This window comes from Scardinius erythrophthalmus (assembly GCF_964197995.2).
Source record: "Scardinius erythrophthalmus genome assembly, chromosome: 25".
Taxonomy (NCBI): domain Eukaryota; kingdom Metazoa; phylum Chordata; class Actinopteri; order Cypriniformes; family Leuciscidae; genus Scardinius; species Scardinius erythrophthalmus.
In genome coordinates, this window is record NC_138245.1 from 26,422,063 (window position 1) to 26,443,927 (window position 21,865).

The 21,865-nt window shown below is 36.5% G+C and overlaps 2 protein-coding genes across 3 annotated transcripts in view; both read left to right on the top strand.

The window, feature by feature from the left end:
- Positions 1-15,109, top strand: part of slc38a3a (solute carrier family 38 member 3a) — a 49,839-nt gene extending 34,730 nt beyond the window's left edge. The window contains exons 8-16 of one of the 2 annotated variants that reach the window (XM_081358393.1): positions 1,029-1,111; positions 1,355-1,413; positions 5,263-5,427; positions 6,231-6,310; positions 6,903-7,003; positions 9,759-9,883; positions 10,078-10,222; positions 10,789-10,892; positions 14,620-15,109. In XM_081358393.1, the coding sequence (XP_081214519.1) occupies positions 1,029-1,111; positions 1,355-1,413; positions 5,263-5,427; positions 6,231-6,310; positions 6,903-7,003; positions 9,759-9,883; positions 10,078-10,222; positions 10,789-10,892; positions 14,620-14,703 (946 nt within the window). In that variant the 3' untranslated portion in view covers positions 14,704-15,109. Of the gene's footprint in view, positions 1-1,028; positions 1,112-1,354; positions 1,414-5,262; positions 5,428-6,230; positions 6,311-6,902; positions 7,004-9,758; positions 9,884-10,077; positions 10,223-10,788; positions 10,893-11,812; positions 12,993-14,619 lie in introns of those variants that run through there. The other variant, XM_081358392.1, reaches the window with a different exon arrangement.
- Positions 15,110-18,470: 3,361 nt separating this feature from the next.
- Positions 18,471-21,865, top strand: part of gnai2a (guanine nucleotide binding protein (G protein), alpha inhibiting activity polypeptide 2a) — a 69,961-nt gene continuing 66,566 nt past the window's right edge. The window contains exons 1-2 of the mRNA XM_081357934.1: positions 18,471-18,860; positions 19,133-19,273. Of these exons, the coding sequence (XP_081214060.1) occupies positions 19,156-19,273 (118 nt within the window). The 5' untranslated portion in view covers positions 18,471-18,860; positions 19,133-19,155. The remainder of the gene's footprint in view (positions 18,861-19,132; positions 19,274-21,865) is intronic.

The window sequence follows — 21,865 nt, forward strand, 5'->3', positions numbered from 1 at the left end:
AATGTAGCAATTTAGTAAGTGGAATGGATTTGACTGACGGCGCTCTGAAAAGTGAACAGACATATGCGCTGAATTAGAGACGGTAAAAGTGAGCGGGTCCAATATCATTGGTCTTAAAAAGCGAGTGGGTCTTGTTCCACCCATATACAGTACAATGGTTCCAACACCCATGGAGAAATGTATCAGTATTAATAATTACAATTAACAATTCTTGCATAAAATAAGCTAGTTCCTTAGCCTAATTGACTTATCCAATTGAATTTTAGTGCCAGAATCAATATTGAACTGGCTTCAGTGAAACTGACAATATTGAGGTTGCCAGTCTTAAAACAATAGTTTGAATTCAGAATGTAAGAATGTTGGTTTTTGTATTATTTATATAGAATTATAGTATTTATATATATATATATTTTCAGTTTTCATTTTAATATTTGTTAAAGTTTTGAGTAATTTTGTTATGTGCATTTGTCATTTTTATTAGTTTTTGCTAATATTTTTATTTAGCTTTAATTTTTAATTTATTTCAGTTTTAGGTTTAGTCATTTTAGTATTTCAACTTGAACTTTAAGTTTAAGTTTTTCTATTTTATTTTTATTTAAGCTTTATTTCAATTAATGAAAACAGTTTTTAAGTTTAGTTTACATTAATAACACTGGTAAGAATGATATCCGACCCACATTTTTATCTGACATAAACTTATAATATATCAAATAAAATAAAATTTAATTTTGATTTATGTAATAAATGTAATAAATCAAATAAAAAAGATACAGATGGAAATGAAAAGCTCTGTGACTCTCACAACTTCTAACAGTGGGGAAAAAAAATCTAAAAATGGTATAAATCTTTATATTTATTGCTGTAACATTCCATTATCAATGAGGTAAAATGACAGTCCTTTGTTTTTTTTATTATTTTTAAGGAAATGTGAATTCACAAGAACTTATCAAGTTTGGAAGAAAGTTAACTGTGATCCATATTATAATTCTTTTTTTGTGTTTGCCTTTCTTCTTTGATTTGTTTGACAGGGAGTGGTATGTAAACGGAAACTACCTGGTCGTCATTGTATCATGCAGTGTCATATTGCCGCTAGCTTTAATGAAGCAGCTCGGTAAGTTTTCTCAAACTTTTAATTCTAATGTCTGATTGCACACACCCCTTGTTCTGCTCACAACTTCCTTTCTGCACAACCACTTAATGTAAAATGCTTATATTCATGTTTTATTGAATTGTAAAAGTATTGAATCTTAATAAAGGGTTAAATGTGATCTGGTCAGACTGCTCATAGAAGTGTTGTGGGTAAATGCTGTATACGATCACTGGCTCTCCTCCATCATCACACTGTGTGTTTCAGGGTACCTGGGCTACACCAGCGGTTTCTCTCTCAGTTGTATGGTCTTCTTCCTTATTTCGGTATGTTTGATGACCTTGTCAAAAAAAAAATTCACCTAAAATGAAAAATTGTTTTTTTGCTTCTCATCTCATGCCTCTATTTTTTTATCATTATTAAAAAAATTATCTGAGCATTTTGCATCATACAACAGTTAGTTAGGATCTTTGATATTATTATAAGATATAATATTATAATTGATATATTTGATATATTATAATTTTTTTTTATATTTTAATTTTAAATTCATTTTTTAGTAATTTTGTTATGTGGTTTTGTCATTTGTATTAGTTTTTTTGTTTTGAAAAATGTCAATTTAGTTAGCTTTCATTTATTTTTATTTCAATTTTATTTTTATTTATTTAAGTACTTCAGCTTAGCTTATTCAACTTAACTTTATTTTATGTTGGTTAGTTACCAAGGCAACATTTCTAAGTTTTTTAAGTTTAAGTTTTTCTAATGTAATGTATTTTATTTTAATTTTTTTATTATTTATTATTAATTTTTTTTTTTTATGGAAATTATTATTATTATACACAATCCAACAAAACTGACTTTTCACTGCCTCCGGTGTCATTCACTTCCAGTTATTTTTAGCTGTACAAAAACAGCTTGTTATGCTGCTTGATATTTCAAACTGATGTGTCTTACTATTTTATTTTAATATTAATTATAAACTATGAAGGTAATATGATGCCATAAAGAATCGCATGCGCAGGGTAAGATTTGTAGTATAAGTATACATAACATTGCAAGCGTAAAAATGTTTTACATGTGCAAGAGAAGATTTGTAATGGATATAATCGCCTTTCAAGTGTAAGAAAAAAATATTTGCAGCATTTTACTGTTATGCGTAAGTGCAATTATCTGTGTTGTTCTGACTTCCATTTTTGCGCACTTACACTTTTGGCACGCTTTTTTCGCACAAATACGGCCAAAAGCACTGCCAGCCTGTAAACAGCAATTTTCAAGCGAAAACAACTGAGTCTGGAACTGTAAAACAGATTGATCACGCAAATGTCTAAAATGAGCTTGAAATTCTGATGTCAGTCAGCCTTGGTCAGCCTAATGGTGCACAGCTGATTAAGCAACCTTTATTTATTTATTTAACATGTAAGTGCACATTAAAAGTAGCATTTCGGCAAAGAGAACGATGCTGAGCCAAATGAAGATAAAGATGTGTTCAGGCGACTGGCATGTTTATTGAACCAGTCAGATAAGAGTAAAACAAGAGTCAGCGAGAAGCTCATTTGATTGGCTACATGAAGAAGGTGGACCCGCCCTCCTCTTCACGCTTGCAAAACTCAGTGAGTGAGAGAATCGTGCCAAAACTTGAAGCGCAGCTAAAAGAAAGACGCAACTGTAGAAATCTGGTTATTTCGGAAACTTTTTTGCCCCATGTACACAACAAGTCATTTAGACATTTGCAACAGTTTCTTTTTTTACACAAAGGTTGGTTTTACGTGATCAATCTGTTTTGTAGTTCCTGACTCTGTTGTTTTCACTTGCAAATTGCTGTTCACAGGCTTGCAGTGCTTTTGGCTGTATTTCTGCAAAAAAAAAAACTTGCCAAAAGTGTAAGCGCAGAAAAATGGACGATAGAAGAATACAGATCATATTTATTTTGCGTAGCATGAAGCTGCAGTTTCACAATATAAGAAATTACACTTAAGAATAACAGTAAAATGCTGCAAACATTTTTTTCTTACACTTGAAAGGGGATTTATGAATCTTCTCTTGCACATGCACATTTTATTAACGCTTGCAGTCTTATGTACACAAATACAAAACCTACCCTGCACATGCGATTCTTTATGGCATCATATTACCTTCATAATAAACACACTGGTTTGTAGCACAAACAGTTTTACTCTTTACTGTACTTTGATATTCTTCTTATTTCCCTATAGCGTCTTATGAATTGTAAGTTTAGCACATTCACAGAAAACAGCTTACTGTACTTCCGTGTTGAAAAATAAGGTGGATAAGTCAGCTTTTTTGTTCGCTCCAGACAGACTCTCAGTCTGTTTTAGATGTAACATCGATACGTCAGTAGGCAAAAAGTCTTTCTTTTTGAGTGAGTCATAAAACAATTCATTCCGTCCATTCGAATCGATTCGTTCAGTACACTGATTCATTTGAAACTCCACTACTATGTGTTGCTCGGAGACACACTATGTTTAATTCTATTAAGCTTTGTTTGGAACTGTTTTCATTGGCAGATAAAAAAAGGACAAATTATCTGGCAATATTGTGTCTAAAATATAAGTTACTCACTATTTACTACTAACAACATGTGCAAGTAAATGATGGGTGTAATTTTCATTTTTGGGTGAACTATCCCTTTAAATCTGTTTCATTCAGATGCCATGTGCTGCTTAGTATTCTCATCATGAAGCAGTACTCTGCTATTTTGACATTTCTTCTTGAATGTGCTGAGAGCATGAAAATTTATATTTAATCTTGATACAGTTCCAATTAGCAGTTTATAAATCTTATAGTAAGCTAGGGGATTTTATGATGTGCTCATCTTTTCCACCAGCAGAATGAGTGTGTGATGTTGTGTGAGAGTGTTTAGTATTTTTAGAGTGGGGTTGTGTTCAGTGCACCTCACTGACCTAGTTTCGGAGGGGAGCTTTAATCTGTGCACACGGCTCTCTCTCTCTCTCTCTCTCTCTGTCCTCATGCTAGTGTGTGCATGTGGCATTGGCTGTGCCACATCTTCACACTGGATTCATGAAACCGTCTGGTCTTTACACCATGGTCCTGTCTGAATACGATAACATTGCCTCCCTCTTCTTCACTCGATTCATCATCCCTGCTGTGATCTGAACAAGCACCAATTGACATAATCGCGCCAGAGCCACCCCAATATTCTCTCTCTCTCATCCGACTGGTCATGTGACACAGATGAATAACATTACAGTATAAAGCAGTGTACCTTTCAGGATTAAAGGGGTCAAACCATGCGAAACCAAGCTAAAATGTAATAGAACAATATTATTTATGAATTTGTAACTTCATAAATTTGGAACTCAAAAGCACCATCTTTTGAAACTAAGCAGTAAACACGATTCATCCTTGGATTTCTGGCATCGGAAAAACAAATAAATCAGCCAATGACAACCCACATTTCCATGTCAACATGTTCCCTGTAAAGCCTGATATATGTCTAATAATTTTTTTCTTAATGGAGCAGTTTATTGAAACCTTCAGACAAATTTACAAAAAAAATGCATATGTATAATATTTGATACATCAGGCGTTTATGGCTTATATAGTATGATATAGGTCAATATGGAGCTCATAATTGGGGAGGGAAAAAAATTAAATTTTATTCAGAGCCCCAAACTGAGCACAAATGTGCAATTTGGTGCTGTGACTATGTCCAAAAAAGTAAGATGCAATTTAAATATCAATGAGATCAATGTCAATGAGATCTTTATTACAGTATAGATGCTTACATAAAATCCATTTAAATATCAGTTGTCACTTTATATCTCCCAATAATGTCTTTGATACTCTAAAATGATTTTTCTAAAAACGTTTACGTTCACTTTATAAAAATCAGATTTCACAGCATAAAGACACGTGAGCCACGACCTGAAAAGGGACGTTTTTAAAATTATACTAAAAGCCCTTTTACTTGCTATAAAAGCATGCAAATGCAACCCATAGCTGAACAAAATGTCCTGGCTAATTATAAGGGACAGAAAGCGGGTTTGAAATGGTCATGAAAAACGTTATAACTTATGATAAGTGGACCCTAAGGGAATAATGATTAAAAGATATGAACCCTTAAAAACTCACTGTGAGATTAGCGCAACCTATGCAAGACTTGTTTAGTTACTGAATCTCTTGTCTCCCTCCAGGTGATCTATAAGAAGTTCCAGGTGAAATGTCCTTTTGAGGACTTTACGCATAACATGACGGTTGTGGGCTTTAACACAAGTATCGTGTCTGACCACAGAGGAGTGGAGATGACCCCTGAGGGTGACCCTGCCTGCACCCCTCACCTCTTTAACATGAACTCGCAGGTATGTCATTGCGTAACTTACAATACGAATGCACTGAAATCATGCTGTGACATTCATTCAAATCATGATGAGTCATGTGACATAAGACTTTAAGCGAAATCAAATGACACACACTGTAGTTCCCAATAATCCATTGCACAACTTGTATATATGTGGGCTTATATACGCATCAGTCTGGATTTTCAGCTTATGTTATGATAATATATGATATTATGTAGTATGTCATTATAATATATTCACATTTCTAAAGCACAGGAAGTTTGGAACCTTTGACGGGCTGTGGTTTTAAAGATTATTGCTGAGTGGTTTGCTAAATTGGGAAGAAATGGAAAGAACTGGCATTTTACTACCTCTCTTTTGCTCTCTAATTGCAGGAAAAATGAAACCTTCCCATATGAAAATTCTTTGTAAGATGTTAACCAAACAGGTCCATATTTATTCCAGTCTGTGGCCTATGGTGCTTTATTATTCATGTTTCGAGCATTAATGCATCTCCTGCCGTGTGCACATCGCCGTGTGCAGTTTTCCCACACATGTCCTTTACTGTCAGAGTGTTACGTGTGTAAAAGTCTGTAGTCAGGAGTGTTAAGTTCAGTCTTTCTCTGTGTGCACAGGACCAGCATTTTTAATGAGTCCAGGCCTGAGCTCTGTCCAAGTCTGACTTAATCACAGCTACAATTAGCTCTCTGAAATGCTCTACAGTGTTTAATGGGCTTTAAAGTGTGGACTTTGGGTTTTATGGTTGCTGCTGTTGTATCCATGGTGACGTGACGTGGTATGGTCTGTGTTTTTAATTTTTTTAGACGGCCTACACGGTTCCCATCCTGGCATTTGCTTTCGTGTGCCACCCCGAGGTGCTGCCAATTTACACAGAGCTGCGCAAGTAGGTGGCAAGATCTTTCAAAGTTCTGGAATCAGAGATGAGTCACAGTGTGCATATGGAGGCTATTGCACTGTGCGCCACTACCCATCTTCTCTGTTCGGAGAGCTGTGGTTTACCAGTCTGGAATTAGCATATTTAAACAGACATTACAGGAATATTATGGGTTCAGTACAAGTTAAGCCCAAGCGACAACACTAGTGGCATACTTTTTTCCATCATTTTCTTATAAAAAAGCAAAAATCTGGATTACAGTGAGGCACTTAGTGAAAAGGACCAATCTCTAAAAATTAATATACTGACTTTACTAGAAATCAAGAAATTATTTTATTGTGGTAATCAAAATTATGCCACAGTATTCCTTTAAGTACATACAAGTACGTACTTGTTAAACATTCTATTATAATTAGACATCAAAGTGGTAGAAATAGACCATTAGTATGAATATTTATGCCTTACGACCACTTCAGAGATTGAGACTGAAATGTGTCTGAAGTGTGTGTTGACTGTATAAACTTCATGAACTGATATTTTGAGTTGGAATGTGCTTAGTCTATCTGTCTTTTGTCACATCCTTATATTTTTCTGATTTCAGCCCCACAAAGACAAAGATGCAACACGTCTCCAACATCTCCATTGCGGTCATGTACATCATGTACCTCCTGGCTGCTCTGTTTGGATATCTGACCTTCATCGGTGAGGCCTATTACCATCATTTCCTTCACTCAAGATAGTAGAAACTGAGTACTCAGAAGTGAAAATGTACCGAAATGACTGTCAAATGATGACTACAATTGAGCACCTCTTCTACTTCTATTGCTTTTTGCAAAGTTACAAATCTCTGCCAACACAGGTCACTTGCCAAACCAAGAGGCTTGCTATTGGTTGGTGCTGGGAATTTGTGTTTAAGTTCACCAAACTGGAACAAGATTATCAAGCTTCTCATTGCATCAGGCAATTCTTCATTGCACTGATTCCCAATGAAATGACTGAAATTCCCATTTTACTCATGAAATTTCATAGAGCAAAGGTAAATGTGCTTTGGAGGCGTGATTATATGCTCTGATTTAGCTACGAGGCCATTGCTAAGGCCTTAGCTATAGCATCAGTGAGTGTTATACAGAGTTTAGGCCCGTTCACACCAAGGACGATAACTATTAATGATAATGATAATAACATAGTTCTAAAAATCATTATAAATATAAAAAAATAGCACACCACATAGAAAATAGAGTTCACACCACAACTATAACGATTACATCTTTTTTTTTTGTTCTAGCTGATGAACGATGAAAACATTGACAGCCATTTAGAATCTATCTTGCTTTAAAGAGCTTGAGCATTTAAAGCGACAGACGAAAACGGCAGTGCGCTCTTATAATAAACAGAACGAAATCGTCCGTTGGTGTGGACGCTAATATGGTTATCGTTATAGTTATCGTTCTTGGTGTGAAGGGCCTTTATTCTGTTGACAGAGTTAGATGTAGCAGAAATGAAGGGAACAGAATGCATTGGACTATTTATTACCAGACAGAGTATCTTAAATTGTTTAAAAATAGTCAGAGGCATGTGCACACAAACCAAAAATGTAAAAAACGCTGCAGATGGATGTAAAAACATGTCCTATGTGAATGTCCTCTAAGAATAGCAATAGAAATGCAGATATTGTGCCAGTAAAGAGGCATTAAGCCTCTAACTGTTTCCAAGTCTCCAAAAGTTAGATAACAGAAACCGCTGTATTGTAGATAACATTCAGAGTTGGATGTGCTATACAGAATGAATCAAACATCTAGGGGTAGAGGTGAAGAGCAAGGCAAAATTGTCATATGTTACAGAGCATGAAGCAGCAGGGATGGGAAGTTGCCGCAATTATTAAAGGTCATTTGGTCATCCAGGACAGCTCCCTACCTTTTTACACATCAGGAGACAACAGTGTGACTCAGATGAGATGGAGAGAGTGAAGGAGGTTTTTTTAGTTTTGTTAAGACCTGTCAAGATGGATGTGCTGAGTGGTCATTCAAGTTGAGATGTCAGAGTCTAGGTGAGATCAGTGTGACTGCAGTGGGAAAGAGGAAGAGTGTATTTTCTTATTTTAGACACAAAATATTCACCCTCATGTTCCAGAGCTTTTGAAATACAAGAGAAGATTGAGACCTGCTCAGCTACACGATCAGCATGTGTATGCTGATGTCACAGATCTAATCATCTGATTCAATAAATGTGTGTTGGATGCATGGTCATGTTGGTAAAGTGTTAGCACTCCATCTAGTGGCCATTGTGCATTAATGAAAACTATTACCAATGTGATCTGGGTAAGAGTAATGCAGTGGTTCTCAAACTGTGGTCAGTAGGTCTGAGAGTTGATTTAGTGATTAAGAAAATTATATACAAACCATTAAAAAATTTAGGGTTGTTATGATTTTTTTTTTGTTGAAAAAAGTCTCATTCTCACCAAGGCTGCATTTTTTTTTTCAATCAAAAATACAGTAAAATTGTAATATTGTGTAATATATTACAATTTAAAATAACTGTTTTAATATATTTTATAATCTAATGTATTCATGTGATGATAAAGCTGAATTTTCAGCATCATTACCCCTGTCTTCAGTGTCACATGATTGCTGCCCGAGAAACATTTCAATATTTTTGTGGAAACCGTAATACATTTTCCCCAGCATTTATTTAAAAAAATATTTGTACAATCTCAAAGTCTTTTGATCAATTTAATGTATCCTTGCTGAATATATTATTATCATATAAATGAAGTATTCTTTCTGACATACTGAAAATATATAAAATAATTTTAGATGGCAAAAATCCCTAGATTGAATTAATCAGCTAATTACCCAACAAATAATGAATTAACTCATTGTATTAACATTTATTTGTGATTAAATGTTTCTGTTTTTCAATTCAGTGATTCAATTCATTCAAAACTTCGTAGCTAGCAAATATTTGGCTCATTTAGGTTCAATACCTAAAAGTAGCAGTCTATTTAATCTCAGTATTTATTAAAGGATTAGTTCAAAATGACAATTCTGTCATCATTTACTCATCCTCAAGTTGTTTCAAACCTGTATGAATTTCTTTCTTCTGCTGAACACAAAAGAATATATTTTGAAGTAACCAAACAGCTGATGGGCCTCAATGACCATAGTACTTAAACAACTGTCTGGTTACCGACATTCTTCATAATGTCTTCCTTTGTGTTCAGCAGAAGAAAGAAATTCATACAGGTTTGAAACAACTTGAGGATGAGTAAATAATGACAGAATTTTCATTTTGAAGTTTTTTAGTGTTTAGTCCACAAAGTTTGTTTTACTTTTAAAATGGTCCGCCACCTGAAAAAGTTTGAGAACTATTGATCTAAAGCCATGAGGAATGCAACATAATTTGAATAAACCTTTTTTTAATTTTACGTTTAAATACAAATGATTTTATTTGTGTGTAGATAAGGTGGAAGCCGAGCTGTTGCACACCTACAGTCGAATTGACCCGTATGACACACTCATCCTGTGCGTTCGTCTAGCTGTGCTGACTGCCGTCACACTCACTGTACCCATCGTGCTGTTTCCTGTGAGTATTACACACTTACACACACACACACACACACACACACACACACACACACACACACACACACACACACACACACACACACTTTACCATTTTAAATAAACTTAATCTTATCCAGTTACAACTTTGTTGAGGAGTCAGGTAGTATTTCAGTATCTGTTTTCAATGCTTTGTTATTTCATGTTTTTTCTCAGGTAAGGAGAGCAATTCAGCAGCTGTTCTTCGCAAATAAAACCTTCTGGTGGCCACGTCACATTGCCATAGCTGTCTGCCTCCTCACCCTCATCAACTTACTGGTCATCTTCGCCCCAAACATCCTGGGTATCTTCGGGATCATCGGTAGGTTTGGTGCTCTCGGCTCTTGAGTGATGTTGGATTCTCGATGGATTCTTTCTTTCTTTTGAAGTTCCATTAGTGTGAAAAGAGCGTGAGAGCAGCGTACTGTTCCATGGCAACCTCAAGGACCTCACATTCGCTTTCATCAGCACATGCATTAAAGTTTCAGACTATAATACTGTACGCACAGTGCCAGTCGTGCATAAATCCCCACCAGCATTATTAATCGCCTTTGGAATGTGTATATAATTATCAACAAAGTCCCATTATGCTTTCCCTTTATTACAGTACATGATAGTTTCTCCTGATCTCATACTTAACTCGTTAACACCAATTGTTTCTCCACTTCATGTGAGTTTTACCTACCTCAGAGAAGAATGGACACTATTGTTCTGTAAGGGCCCGACAAGAAATCTCCTTAAATGACTGAGACCTATGTAACTTGAACTGCTTTAACTAAAGATTTTTTGACACAGTTATGACTTATTCCTGAGGGATGAATCATGTTAGTGAAGGTTTAGGTTTACATTTAGTAAGTAAGTATCTACATGTGTTTATTTGTTCCACAGGTGCCACGTCCGCGCCGTGCCTCATCTTTATATTTCCTGCTGTGTTTTACATCCGCATTGTTCCCGAGGAAGATGAACCCATGCGCTCACCGCCGAAAATCCTTGTAAGTACTTGCACACATACTGTATTCGGTTTCCTCCCATTCATCCACAGTGGGATCTGGTTTCTTGCCTCTCTTAGGAATGTAGATGCTTTGAAACCTTTCACACTTTTAGACTGAGATTCTCTGAAAACGAATCATTCTAAGTGCTTTGTAATCCCTCGGGTAAATCTTTGGTGTGACCCAAACTATTGAAAACTAGTGAACTAGTTCACCTCAAGTTACAGCAAACTGCAGGAATCTGGAGAAGTTCCTGGAGAAATTCTAAGAAATGTCCAGCTTTAAGAATTATATATATTTTTTTTTTTCGCATTGTGATATTGTTTTTCATGACAGTCAAGCACATTTCCCCCCTCAATTCTCATTGTTGTGTTTTTTTGTTTTATTTAAAAAAGCATGCACATTTTTATTTATGGAACCACAAATGAGTAAATTTGTGATTTCTTGCTCCGCACATAAAGAAGAGAGAAACATTTCTGATAAACTTTTAAATACATCATTAACAACTTTGTTCAGTTTGGGTCCGTAAAGAAGAATTTTTGTAAATGCGGTTGTCGATACCTGCATTTTCAGGAGTTAATTCGGTTGTAAAATGTGATTGTCACTCCCGCAAATGGATTGAACTGTGTCTGTACAGAACAGGATTAAGCCCTAAAAGGTGAATGACTACTGAATTTAGCCGCAGTGTGTACGGGGCCAATGTGTTTAATTTTAAAATCACAAACATGAAAGTGGCACAATACAAAAGAAAATCTTAATGTTCTAAAAATTAGCTTTGTTTGTATGCTAAACAAAATATATATTTTATTTTATTTATGTCTAATTAGTTTAGACATTTCTTCAGAATATGCACCCAATCAAATTTTTCAATTGCTTATTTGCATCGCAGTGTTAATAATCTTGCCTCTCTTCTTTTTTTATAGGCTGCTTGCTTCGCCATTTTAGGAGTCTTATTTATGATAATGAGCCTGAGCTTCATCATCATTGATTGGACGTCAGGGAACAGCAAAGGAAACAGTGGTCATTAGACCTCATCCTCTAATGGTTTATGCTTTTTCATTTTATTTTCGGGTCAGTAGTTGGGGAGGATGCAGAATCTCTCACTAGATCAGTCAGTAATCAGTCACTAGATTCCTAGATTTCAATCAATGCATTATTTGGCCTTGTGACCTGCATGTGCTGTAAATGGGGTGTTGACCCATCTCAGGCCGGCATTAATTCCATTTAAAGTCATGAAAGGGCATGGAAATATTAATTAATTTTTAAGCTTGATATGTGGGGAGAAGATGACCAGAACTAGAAAATCAAAAGCCCATAAAAAGTCAGTATGTGCCATAGTAACAGCACATGCAGTATGCAGGGTTTGCAAACAAAAGGGATTTTGCATTCTAACCAAACGGACTCATCAGCTGGTCCAACCTCCCATCCATCCCTCAATATCATGACCTTTCACCTTTACCCCTCGGCCACATTCACAAGAGATTAGAATCACAGTAAGTGCTCAGTTCTGATGGGAGGATTGGTGGTTATTAAAGTGTTTTATTTGATCATATCTCATTTTAGATATAGCAATACTCTGTGCAATAGCTGTGCGATATCTGACACTGAAGGCTGTTGAGAGGCAACACACGACCTCGTCCAGAACCCAGACTTGATTTGGCTGCAGTCTATTACACAATTTCAAATTTATGCAAATTGTACGTATAGAACAGATGTACATGTCACATTTTTATATGGATTTATAATGTTTATCCTTTCTACAATATTTAGAGATAAATCTATTAGCAGGTATATGAGCATACATATATATATATGATATAGAAAATAGAAGAGTATTCCAATTCATCTGGTCCTCAAGGATATCTATCACATCCCTTTACAATATTTAACTGTTCAGCTTAAATGCCATCTTTAAAAGATTCCGATCAACAATAATTACGGTGAAAGGCACGTTTTGAATATTTTAATAAATACTGCTGGTTGCAATGGGAAAGCACAGATTGGAAAGCACAGTTAATCGTACGGTCAGTTTGTAATGGTCTCATGAGTCCTACTGACAGACTGATTTTGAAAGACTCTCTGGATTTATAAGCAGAGAAAACCAAAAAAGAAAAAGAAAAAAAAACATTCACAGGGTCTTCTCCTTGATTGGAGAAACAAATATTGTGCATTGGTGCACATAAACGTTTTAGTTCCAGGGCAAATGGCGTACTGTACGTGTGGTAAATGTTGCTCAGTGGAAAGCTGATCGTATTAAAATGTTGCTTCTAGTTATGCTATTAACCGAACCAGACGGATGATTTTGGAGATCGGTTCCCGGTCAAAGGGTCATTTGGCGATTATTGAAACCTTAAACTGTAGCACTTTCATTTGAAGCACAACTTCCGCTCAATCTCTTGACCTAGTGACCCAGTTACGACTTATGACATAATCATAGATTAATAATATATTTTGTAGACAGATATATGAACAAAGCATATGTACTACTAACTGTAAATTGTTTGAAGGAAAAAAAACAAAACAAGTAATGTGTGAATGTTTAACATGGTACATCATGAATATTTTAATCTTTGTAATTGAATCTCGTCATCCTAAAATACTATAAATCAAGCACTTACTGGCCCATAATGATCTAAGTGGTAACACTGTGGTGTTTTATTGTGTGTGAATGCGTGCGTTCTCTCCTCTTTATGCTTACGGAGAAAGAATATTTCAGTCAGTGAATGTACTGTAATGGACTGTCTAAATGAGATGTGCATTTAAATTGTGGTACTTTTTTAATTCATTTTGTCTGCTTAATTAATGTTTAATGGATAGGCCAGCCACACATATAAATAAACCATCATATCTGTGAACCAGTATCAGCATAATTACATATCTTGATATCTTCTTTCAGTGTTTTAAATGTCTCTGGTGCTGCATCAAGGGCCTGTCTGACAGCAAAGGCACTGTAATATATTCCAAATTACAATCTGTACTTCCTTTTCCAGGCTGTAAAAAAAAAAAACATCCTTGTTTATCATGGCCAGATGCTTCATTTCCCTCTTTGTGGTTTTTTGGATATACAAAGAGAAATTAGTGATTTACTGATTAAACATGTGTATGATTTCTGAAGTGCATCAGTGAAATAACCCATTGAGATCATGGTTAATTTTTTTGGAAAAGAAGCCTTTATTTGTGTGTTTTGATGATGGTGTTGTCTGTAGTGGTTTAATGCCTCACACACCAATGTGGTTTCTCAAGCACAAAAGTGTCCCATTGTTTTAGCAGTGTGTGTTAATGTGTGTTTACAAACCTGAGAACTAAATGTGCCAGTTGTTAAAGAATTGCCACTATCTGTCCTTATCTAATGGCTCAAAATGATTCCTGATTGCTGAAGATGAGTTTGAAACAAAGGCTCATTTCCCTCCAAAATCATATATATACATAGAGAGAGAATTTCTTCTGAATTTGGAGTGAAATTTCATAGAGTGTAACATTGATTTCATGATGATGCCGAGTATTTGACTCCTCTGATTTAATGATGAAGGTAGTAAACCAGTTAGATCTTATTAACTTACTATCATATAGCACAAAGTAGAAATGTTTAGCATCGATGATGAATCATGCATACATACTTTTCCCTTTAGAAGTACAATCCGTGATTGCTGCAACTATAACATTAGCAGCGGTGCAGCAGAAACTGCCCTGACCAACAAGATCCCCCATAATGCTGTGCTTCCATCCCCAGACTTTCACACGCACCGCTTTTGTAGCTTCCGAGCTGACGCCTGGGCTGACGGCAGCACTTTTTAAGCACCTGCAGATTGTATGATCTCCAAATCTGCAGTGATTCACAAAGTAGCAGAAGGGGGAAGCATTTAATTGTCTTTTTAGCAGTTGTGTACTTGTGTCCAGTCAGCGTGATGTTTCCCTTGTGATGTAATGAAAGTGTCATCTGTTTGTAACAGTTTATATGAATTCATTACTTACATGGCAGCATTTATAAATAATGTACATAAATGTAAACCCTTTATATTATAAGCACATCTATAGTTTATATATTGTAAATAGTCAGATGATGTTTAGTCGATGATTAAAACGTAATAATTTTTAAAAATGCTTTTTAAAAAGCCAGTTTATGTCTTTATTTTCTTTATTCTCAGTATCGAGTACATTGCTGGCATTTAATGTACTGTAAACAATGTTAAAATAAAAAAAGAATAAATAATATTCATTCTTTCTTGGTTCAGTCTTCACAGGTGTGTTTCTTATATTCATGTGAGTGTTTATATGATGTCTCTGTGGCTCATTGAACAGTATGAATAAATGCTCTTTTGTTTAGCAGATCTATATCTAAAACAACCTACACTAATTGGAGGTTGAGTCACAGTTCTCTGAAAGCAGATCTGACATCTCAAGTTCCTGGGATCAAACCTGCAGATTTTTTTGTCCTCTGTTGATGTCAAAAAAAGTCTTGCCTTGAAGCAGCAGTTTCCTGAAAACGTTCACACAACGTGTTTCCTCTCATGTGAGAAAATGGGCAGTACATTTGGTTAAAAAATTTGTCACAAAAACCCATCCAATCGGACACATAGAATTCCAAAGTTCGTTTTAATGTATAATCACCTCAATAGTTTTGTTTCCAAAAGCTGTTTACCAAAATGTGCAACCTGAATCCATAAAGACACAAAGAATATTTAATTTGGTACTTTTCCCACAAGGAAATGATGCCATTGTACTTTTAACTGTTTTGTTTACATGCTAACGCTAACATTAGCTTGGAGGATAAACGTGCAGTTTCAGCTTTAAAACTCAACAATCAAATAATCAATCGATCAATAATATACTTTAATTAACGTTTTAATTAAAGAAATGACTTTGATAATTCGATGTTGGGCTGGTGTACAATATAGTGTCAATTTATATAATTTCAGACACATGAGGGCGGTATTAACACAGAAACGGCTCTATCTCTCTGTCGAGATGCTGTTTGCTTTAGCCAAACGATGGAAACACTCCATATGGAAAAATCAGTGCGAGCATTTACTTTGAAAAGGTTTCATCTCCTGCCTAAGCACAAATCATACAGAACACATACTGCAATCAGTGCGTCAATATTGACATAGTCTCAACAAAAGAGATTTCTTACAGAGGCTCTAAAGAATGTCAATTGTTATTGAACGGCAAACAAGAGAAAGCCATAGCCTACCCATCACACAGGCACTTTTGTCACAAGAAACATTCAATAAATAGTTACTCGTAAATAATAATTTTGCTTATTTATTTAAAATTTGCACATTTGGCAGATGCCTTTATCCAAGCAGCTTAGCATATAGGCTACTTTATCAGTTCATTTATTCCCTGAATCAAACCCCAGCTTTGGCATTGCTAGCGCATGCTCTACTGCTTGAGCTAAATAAATAAACAAACAAATACAATTATTATTTACATTTATGCTTTTGGCAGATGCTATTAACCTAACTTTGCATAAACTTGATCAGTTCATGCATTGAATAAATAAATATCACATTTAAAAAGAAAGTTTAAAATAATGAAAAATCATTTCAATTTTGGTTAATACATTTCTGTCTTTCTGACGGATTTAAAATCCACACAATTAAAAGGATAGTTCACCCAAAAATGAAAATTCTGTCATTAATTACTCACCTTCATGTCGTTCCAAACCCGTAAGACTTTCGTTCATCTTCTGAACACAAGTGAAGGTCTTTGAGATGAAATCTGAGAGCTTTCTATCCCTTCATTGACAGCTACGCAACTACCACTTTGACGCTTCAGAAAGTTCATAGAGATCATAAAACTAATAGAGGGGTTTATTTAATATTTTCTGAAGAGACACAATCACTTTATATAATGAACAGATTGAATTTATGCTTTTATTCACATATAAAGCATTCCTCAACGTACACATCAGATCTGGTAAACGGAAGCTCAAGCATGTTTGCTTGATGTGTGAAAACCAATGAGGTTCATTCTCGTGTTACGCAGCACGTTTGAGCTTCTGCAAGAGCCAATGAGGTTCATTCTCGTGTTACGCAGCACGTTTGAGCTTCTGTAAGAACCAATGAGGTTCATTCTCGTGTTACGCAGCACGTTTGAGCTTCTGTAAGAACCAATGAGGTTCATTCTCGTGTTACGCAGCACGTTTGAGCTTCTGTGAGAACCAATGAGGTTCATTCTCGTGTTACGCAGCACGTTTGAGCTTCTGTGAGAACCAATGAGGTTCATTCTCGTGTTACGCAGCACGTTTGAGCTTCTGTGAGAACCAATGAGGTTCATTCTCGTGTTACGCAGCACGTTTGAGCTTCTGTGAGAACCAATGAGGTTCATTCTCGTGTTACGCAGCACGTTTGAGCTTCTGTGAGAACCAATGAGGTTCATTCTCGTGTTACGCAGCACGTTTGAGCTTCTGTGAGAACCAATGAGGTTCATTCTCGTGTTACGCAGCACGTTTGAGCTTCTGCAAGAACCAATGAGGTTCATTCTCGTGTTACGCAGCACGTTTGAGCTTCTGCGAGAACCAGTGAGGTTCATTCTCGTGTTACGCAGCACGTTTGAGCTTCTGTGAGAACCAATGAGGTTCATTCTCGTGTTACGCAGCACGTTTGAGCTTCTGTGAGAACCAATGAGGTTCATTCTCGTGTTACGCAGCACGTTTGAGCTTCTGCAAGAACCAATGAGGTTCATTCTCGTGTTACGCAGCACGTTTGAGCTTCTGTGAGAACCAATGAGGTTCATTCTCGTGTTACGCAGCACGTTTGAGCTTCTGCAAGAACCAATGAGGTTCATTCTCGTGTTATGCAGCACGTTTGAGCTTCTGCAAGAACCAATGAGGATCATTCTCGTGTTACGCAGCACGTTTGAGCTTCTGCAAGAGCCAATGAGGTTCATTCTCGTGTCTTACGCAGCACGTTTGAGCTTCTGCAAGAACCAATGAGGTTCATTCTCGTGTCTTACGCAGCACGTTTGAGCTTCTGCAAGAACCAATGAGGATCATTCTCGTGTTACGCAGCACGTTTGAGCTTCTGCAAGAGCCAATGAGGTTCATTCTCGTGTCTTACGCAGCATGTTTGAGCTTCTGCACAATGAGGTTTGTTCTCGCGCATCAAGCAGATTTGGTTCAGCTTCTGTTTATGTTTGCTGACCAATGTTTATATGTTAAATAATAAAAGCCTGTCCGTTCATTGATCAAGTCTCTTCAGAAAATTTGGACAAAACCGCTCAGTTCATACGGGTTAGCTTTACAATCTCTTTATGGACCTTTTTAAGCATCAAAGTGGAAGTTTTCGTGGCTGTCAATGGAAGGACAGAAAGCTCTCTTTTCGATTTCATCAAAAAGATCTTGATTTGTGTTCAGAAGATGAACGAAAGTCTGACAGGTTTGTAACGACATGAGGGTGAATAATTAATGAAAGAATTTTCATTTTTGGGTGAACTATCCTTTTAATTGTGAAATTTACTAACTGATTTTTCAGTGTACTGTGGGAAAACTACATTTCCCATGAGCACCCGCGGTGGGCGTATCCGCGAGGGGCTGGCACCAATGCGCGAGGAACCCAACAGTTCTAAACTGTCTTCTGCTGTGTGGCAGAGAGCAACTTCTCAGCAGACTGGGGTGTGGCGGCTTTGAAAACACTGAAAGAAATCAGAGACCGTTCAATGTTAGCTGTCTAGCGGCGCATATTATTCAAAACCATCGGCGTTCACTGAAAGGACTAACCGAGGAAACCACCGGGATTTTTGCATTTTCTGATTCATTCAGTTTCGCCGAGTTGTCTCGTCGATCCGCTTGCTTTTTTTTACACATGAGCACAAGGGGTTGATCTCAACTTTCTCTGCTAACTTTTTTTTTTTTTTTTGGATATGTGGATTTAAGTTTTTTCCCCTCCCTATTCGCGTGATGTAAAACTCCAGCGTCTGGCTAACGTTACTTGGTTTCTCCTGGGAGCCTTAAACGTCAACAGTTTCCAGGTGGTGTTCTGATCTCAGTCAAATATATCCATTTAAATCTTTCTCCCAACCCCCCAGACGTCTTTTGTAAGATTATTCCGTCGCATAAAAACATCAGTTTTGGATCTACTAGTGTCTTAAGGACATTTCCTTTCCCTGGCAGTTATTTTTTTTTTTCAAAGCCAAAAGAGGAAGTTGGTCACGGAAGACTGTTTAAAAAAAAACATACAGTCGCTTTAAAAGGGTAATACCTTTTATTTTTTTCTCCTAAATCTATACTCATAAATCCGTAGCCCTGAAGCGCGCATTCGGAACCATGGGCTGTACCGTGAGCCAGGAAGATAAAGCCGCGGCCGAGCGGTCCAAAATGATTGACAGGAATCTGCGCGAGGACGGCGAGAAAGCCGCCAAAGAAGTGAAGCTGCTGCTGTTGGGTGAGTGAAGAATCACAGATAACGGTCAGCGACTCGTTGCTGCAACACATAACAAATTTTTAAGCACTTTTCCATATTAGTAAGTGGCAATGAGATTCAAAAACTCCTTTTAAACGTGTTTGAGACAGAAAGGGAGATATTCTTGCAGAGTTTGAGGGCAGGTTTCTAGGTAATGTGTGTGTGTGTGTCAGGTTTCCTCCTCAGGTGTGGCCTGCAAGAAACTGTCAACGGATTTGAAGAAAATGTAAACTACGATAGAGCAAGCGTTTACGTGTTTAGCAATTTAAATGTTACTTGTATTTCAGTTATATTTTTTATTTAATTAATTTATTGAGGCAAACTTGTCATTTGAAAAGCTGAAGAAATGATGACGGTCGTTTTTGGCACTCAACAAAAAAATTGGCATTATTTCCTCACGAAATTACTCTACCAGTTAAAAGTGTATACACACACCTACTATTTTTTTGTAGTTATGATTATTTCCCAAACTTTAGAGTAATAGTAAAAGGCATCAAAACGATTTACTCACCCTTAAGCCACCCTAGGTGTATATCAATGTCTTATTTCAGCCAAACACAATCAGAGATATATTAAAAATATCCTGGCTCTTCTAAGCTTTATAATGGGAGTGAATGGTAACTTGGATTTTGAAGCCCTAAAAAGCATAATCATGCAATCCATACGGTTCCAGGGGGGTTAATAAAGGTCTTCTGAAGCAAAGAAATGCGTTTTTTCGTAAGAAAAATATCCATATTTATAGATTACAGGATACGTTTTAATATAAATCAGATTGTGTTTGACTGAAAAAAGAAAGTCATATACACCTAGGATAGCTTGAGAGTGAGTAAATTATGGTATAATTTTCATATTTGGGTGAACTAACCCTTTAAATGCCACAAATGTTTCAATATCTGACCCAAATCATCCATGGTAAGGATGAAATTTAGATCAAAAAGTTGTAAAAGACCCTGAGAAACAAATTCACTGTAGTGTTTCCACATTTCTTTGACTGATAGTGTATGTATGAAACTTTCTCAATCACAGAAAAACATAAGTACGTCAAAGATTTGGAAACTGGTTATTTCAGTGTGACTGAGGGGAGAGGTTGAGGGAATGTTTTGACAGTGCCTGTGATCACTCTCAACATCCCTTGTGGTGCAGCATGGCCACACACACTCACACTCAGCATGCACTTTGGCCTGGTCCGAACTGTGTTTTGACAGAAATGCAGGAATTCTGTGGGGGGATGTTTTTGGAAGGCTTCAAGCCCAAACAGAAGCCTGGAACATGCACCCTGAACCAAAGAAAGTGTTGAAAGTACGTTTTTGGCAGGGGTTGTGTGCTGTACTGCTTTGCGTGTTTGCTAAGGACTCTTGCTGGGAAATGAAATACTTGGTGTGGAGCTTTTTATTGTGCGTTCTAAAGCCTTTTGAATTTTACTTTATGAACTCAGAAAATTGCTTTGGCATACCACTGCGTCGACTTAAAAAATATATGCGAGGGAGACAACGTTGTGAACGGCAGTCATTTTGTATGTTTTCTTCTCTCTCACATTTCATATGTCAAACAAAACCTGTTAGTTATCTTTCATGATGGTGTTTGTCCCTCAAACACCAGCAAGTTGGATTTCAAACACTGTCCAAAATTAACTCTTTAGTGGAGGGTGAATTTAAAAAGTACGAATATTTCTCACAGGCATTAAGCTTGCCAATTGTCTGAATCATTTTAGTGTATTTTTATCCCATTCAAAATTGTGTTATTCCTTTCATATGTATGATAAACACTTCCAGCATCATATACAAGATGAGCCATTTTCCATGCCAGTCACAAAAACCTGAAAACTCATTTTGATTCTGCTCCTTAATTTTGTTTTGTTTTTTGTATCTTTATGTGAGAAATATTCCACAAATGTGCTATGGAGAATCTTTAGGTATCATAGAAATGTACGATGGTAACATTCCCGCTGAGCTTTTCCAATTCAGCTTTTAATTTGAGTAATAAATTTAGACCCTAATTTTAAGCTTTATATTCTAGTGAGTCAGTTTTCTTGTCAGTCTGCAGGACACCTACCTACTCAGTTAAGTAACCATGAACAGTCCTAATAATGTTTCCCTTGTCAGTTACTACATTTAATTGTAGTTCTCAGTGGGCTGTGTTTTAATAGCAGACCTGGAGAGTAAACACTAGGTTAGGGATTTGAGTCACTGTCTGACTCTGTGGAGGTTTAAATGACGCACATATAGACAAGTCACTTCCCATTTTAAAAGTAACGAGTTACAACATTGAACAGAACTTTACATGCTAGTTTTTTAGGGCACATACAATCTTATTCCCTAGAATCACCACCAGTTTCTCAAAATGATTGCGTTTTAATCCCAAAACTACTTCTAATGCCAGGAAAAGACCTCTGGTTTGGAAAAGTTGGTTGAGTTTGGAAAAGACGTGGTCAGTCTCACACGGGCCGATGTCTCAACCTCTGTTCCACCCCTCTGGTCTTTCCAAAGTCAAACTTTTGGTTCAGAGGGGAGTGTTGCATGGCTTGGATGGATGATGGACTATTTTTAGCTTGAGGCAGATGTAGGGAAAAGTTGT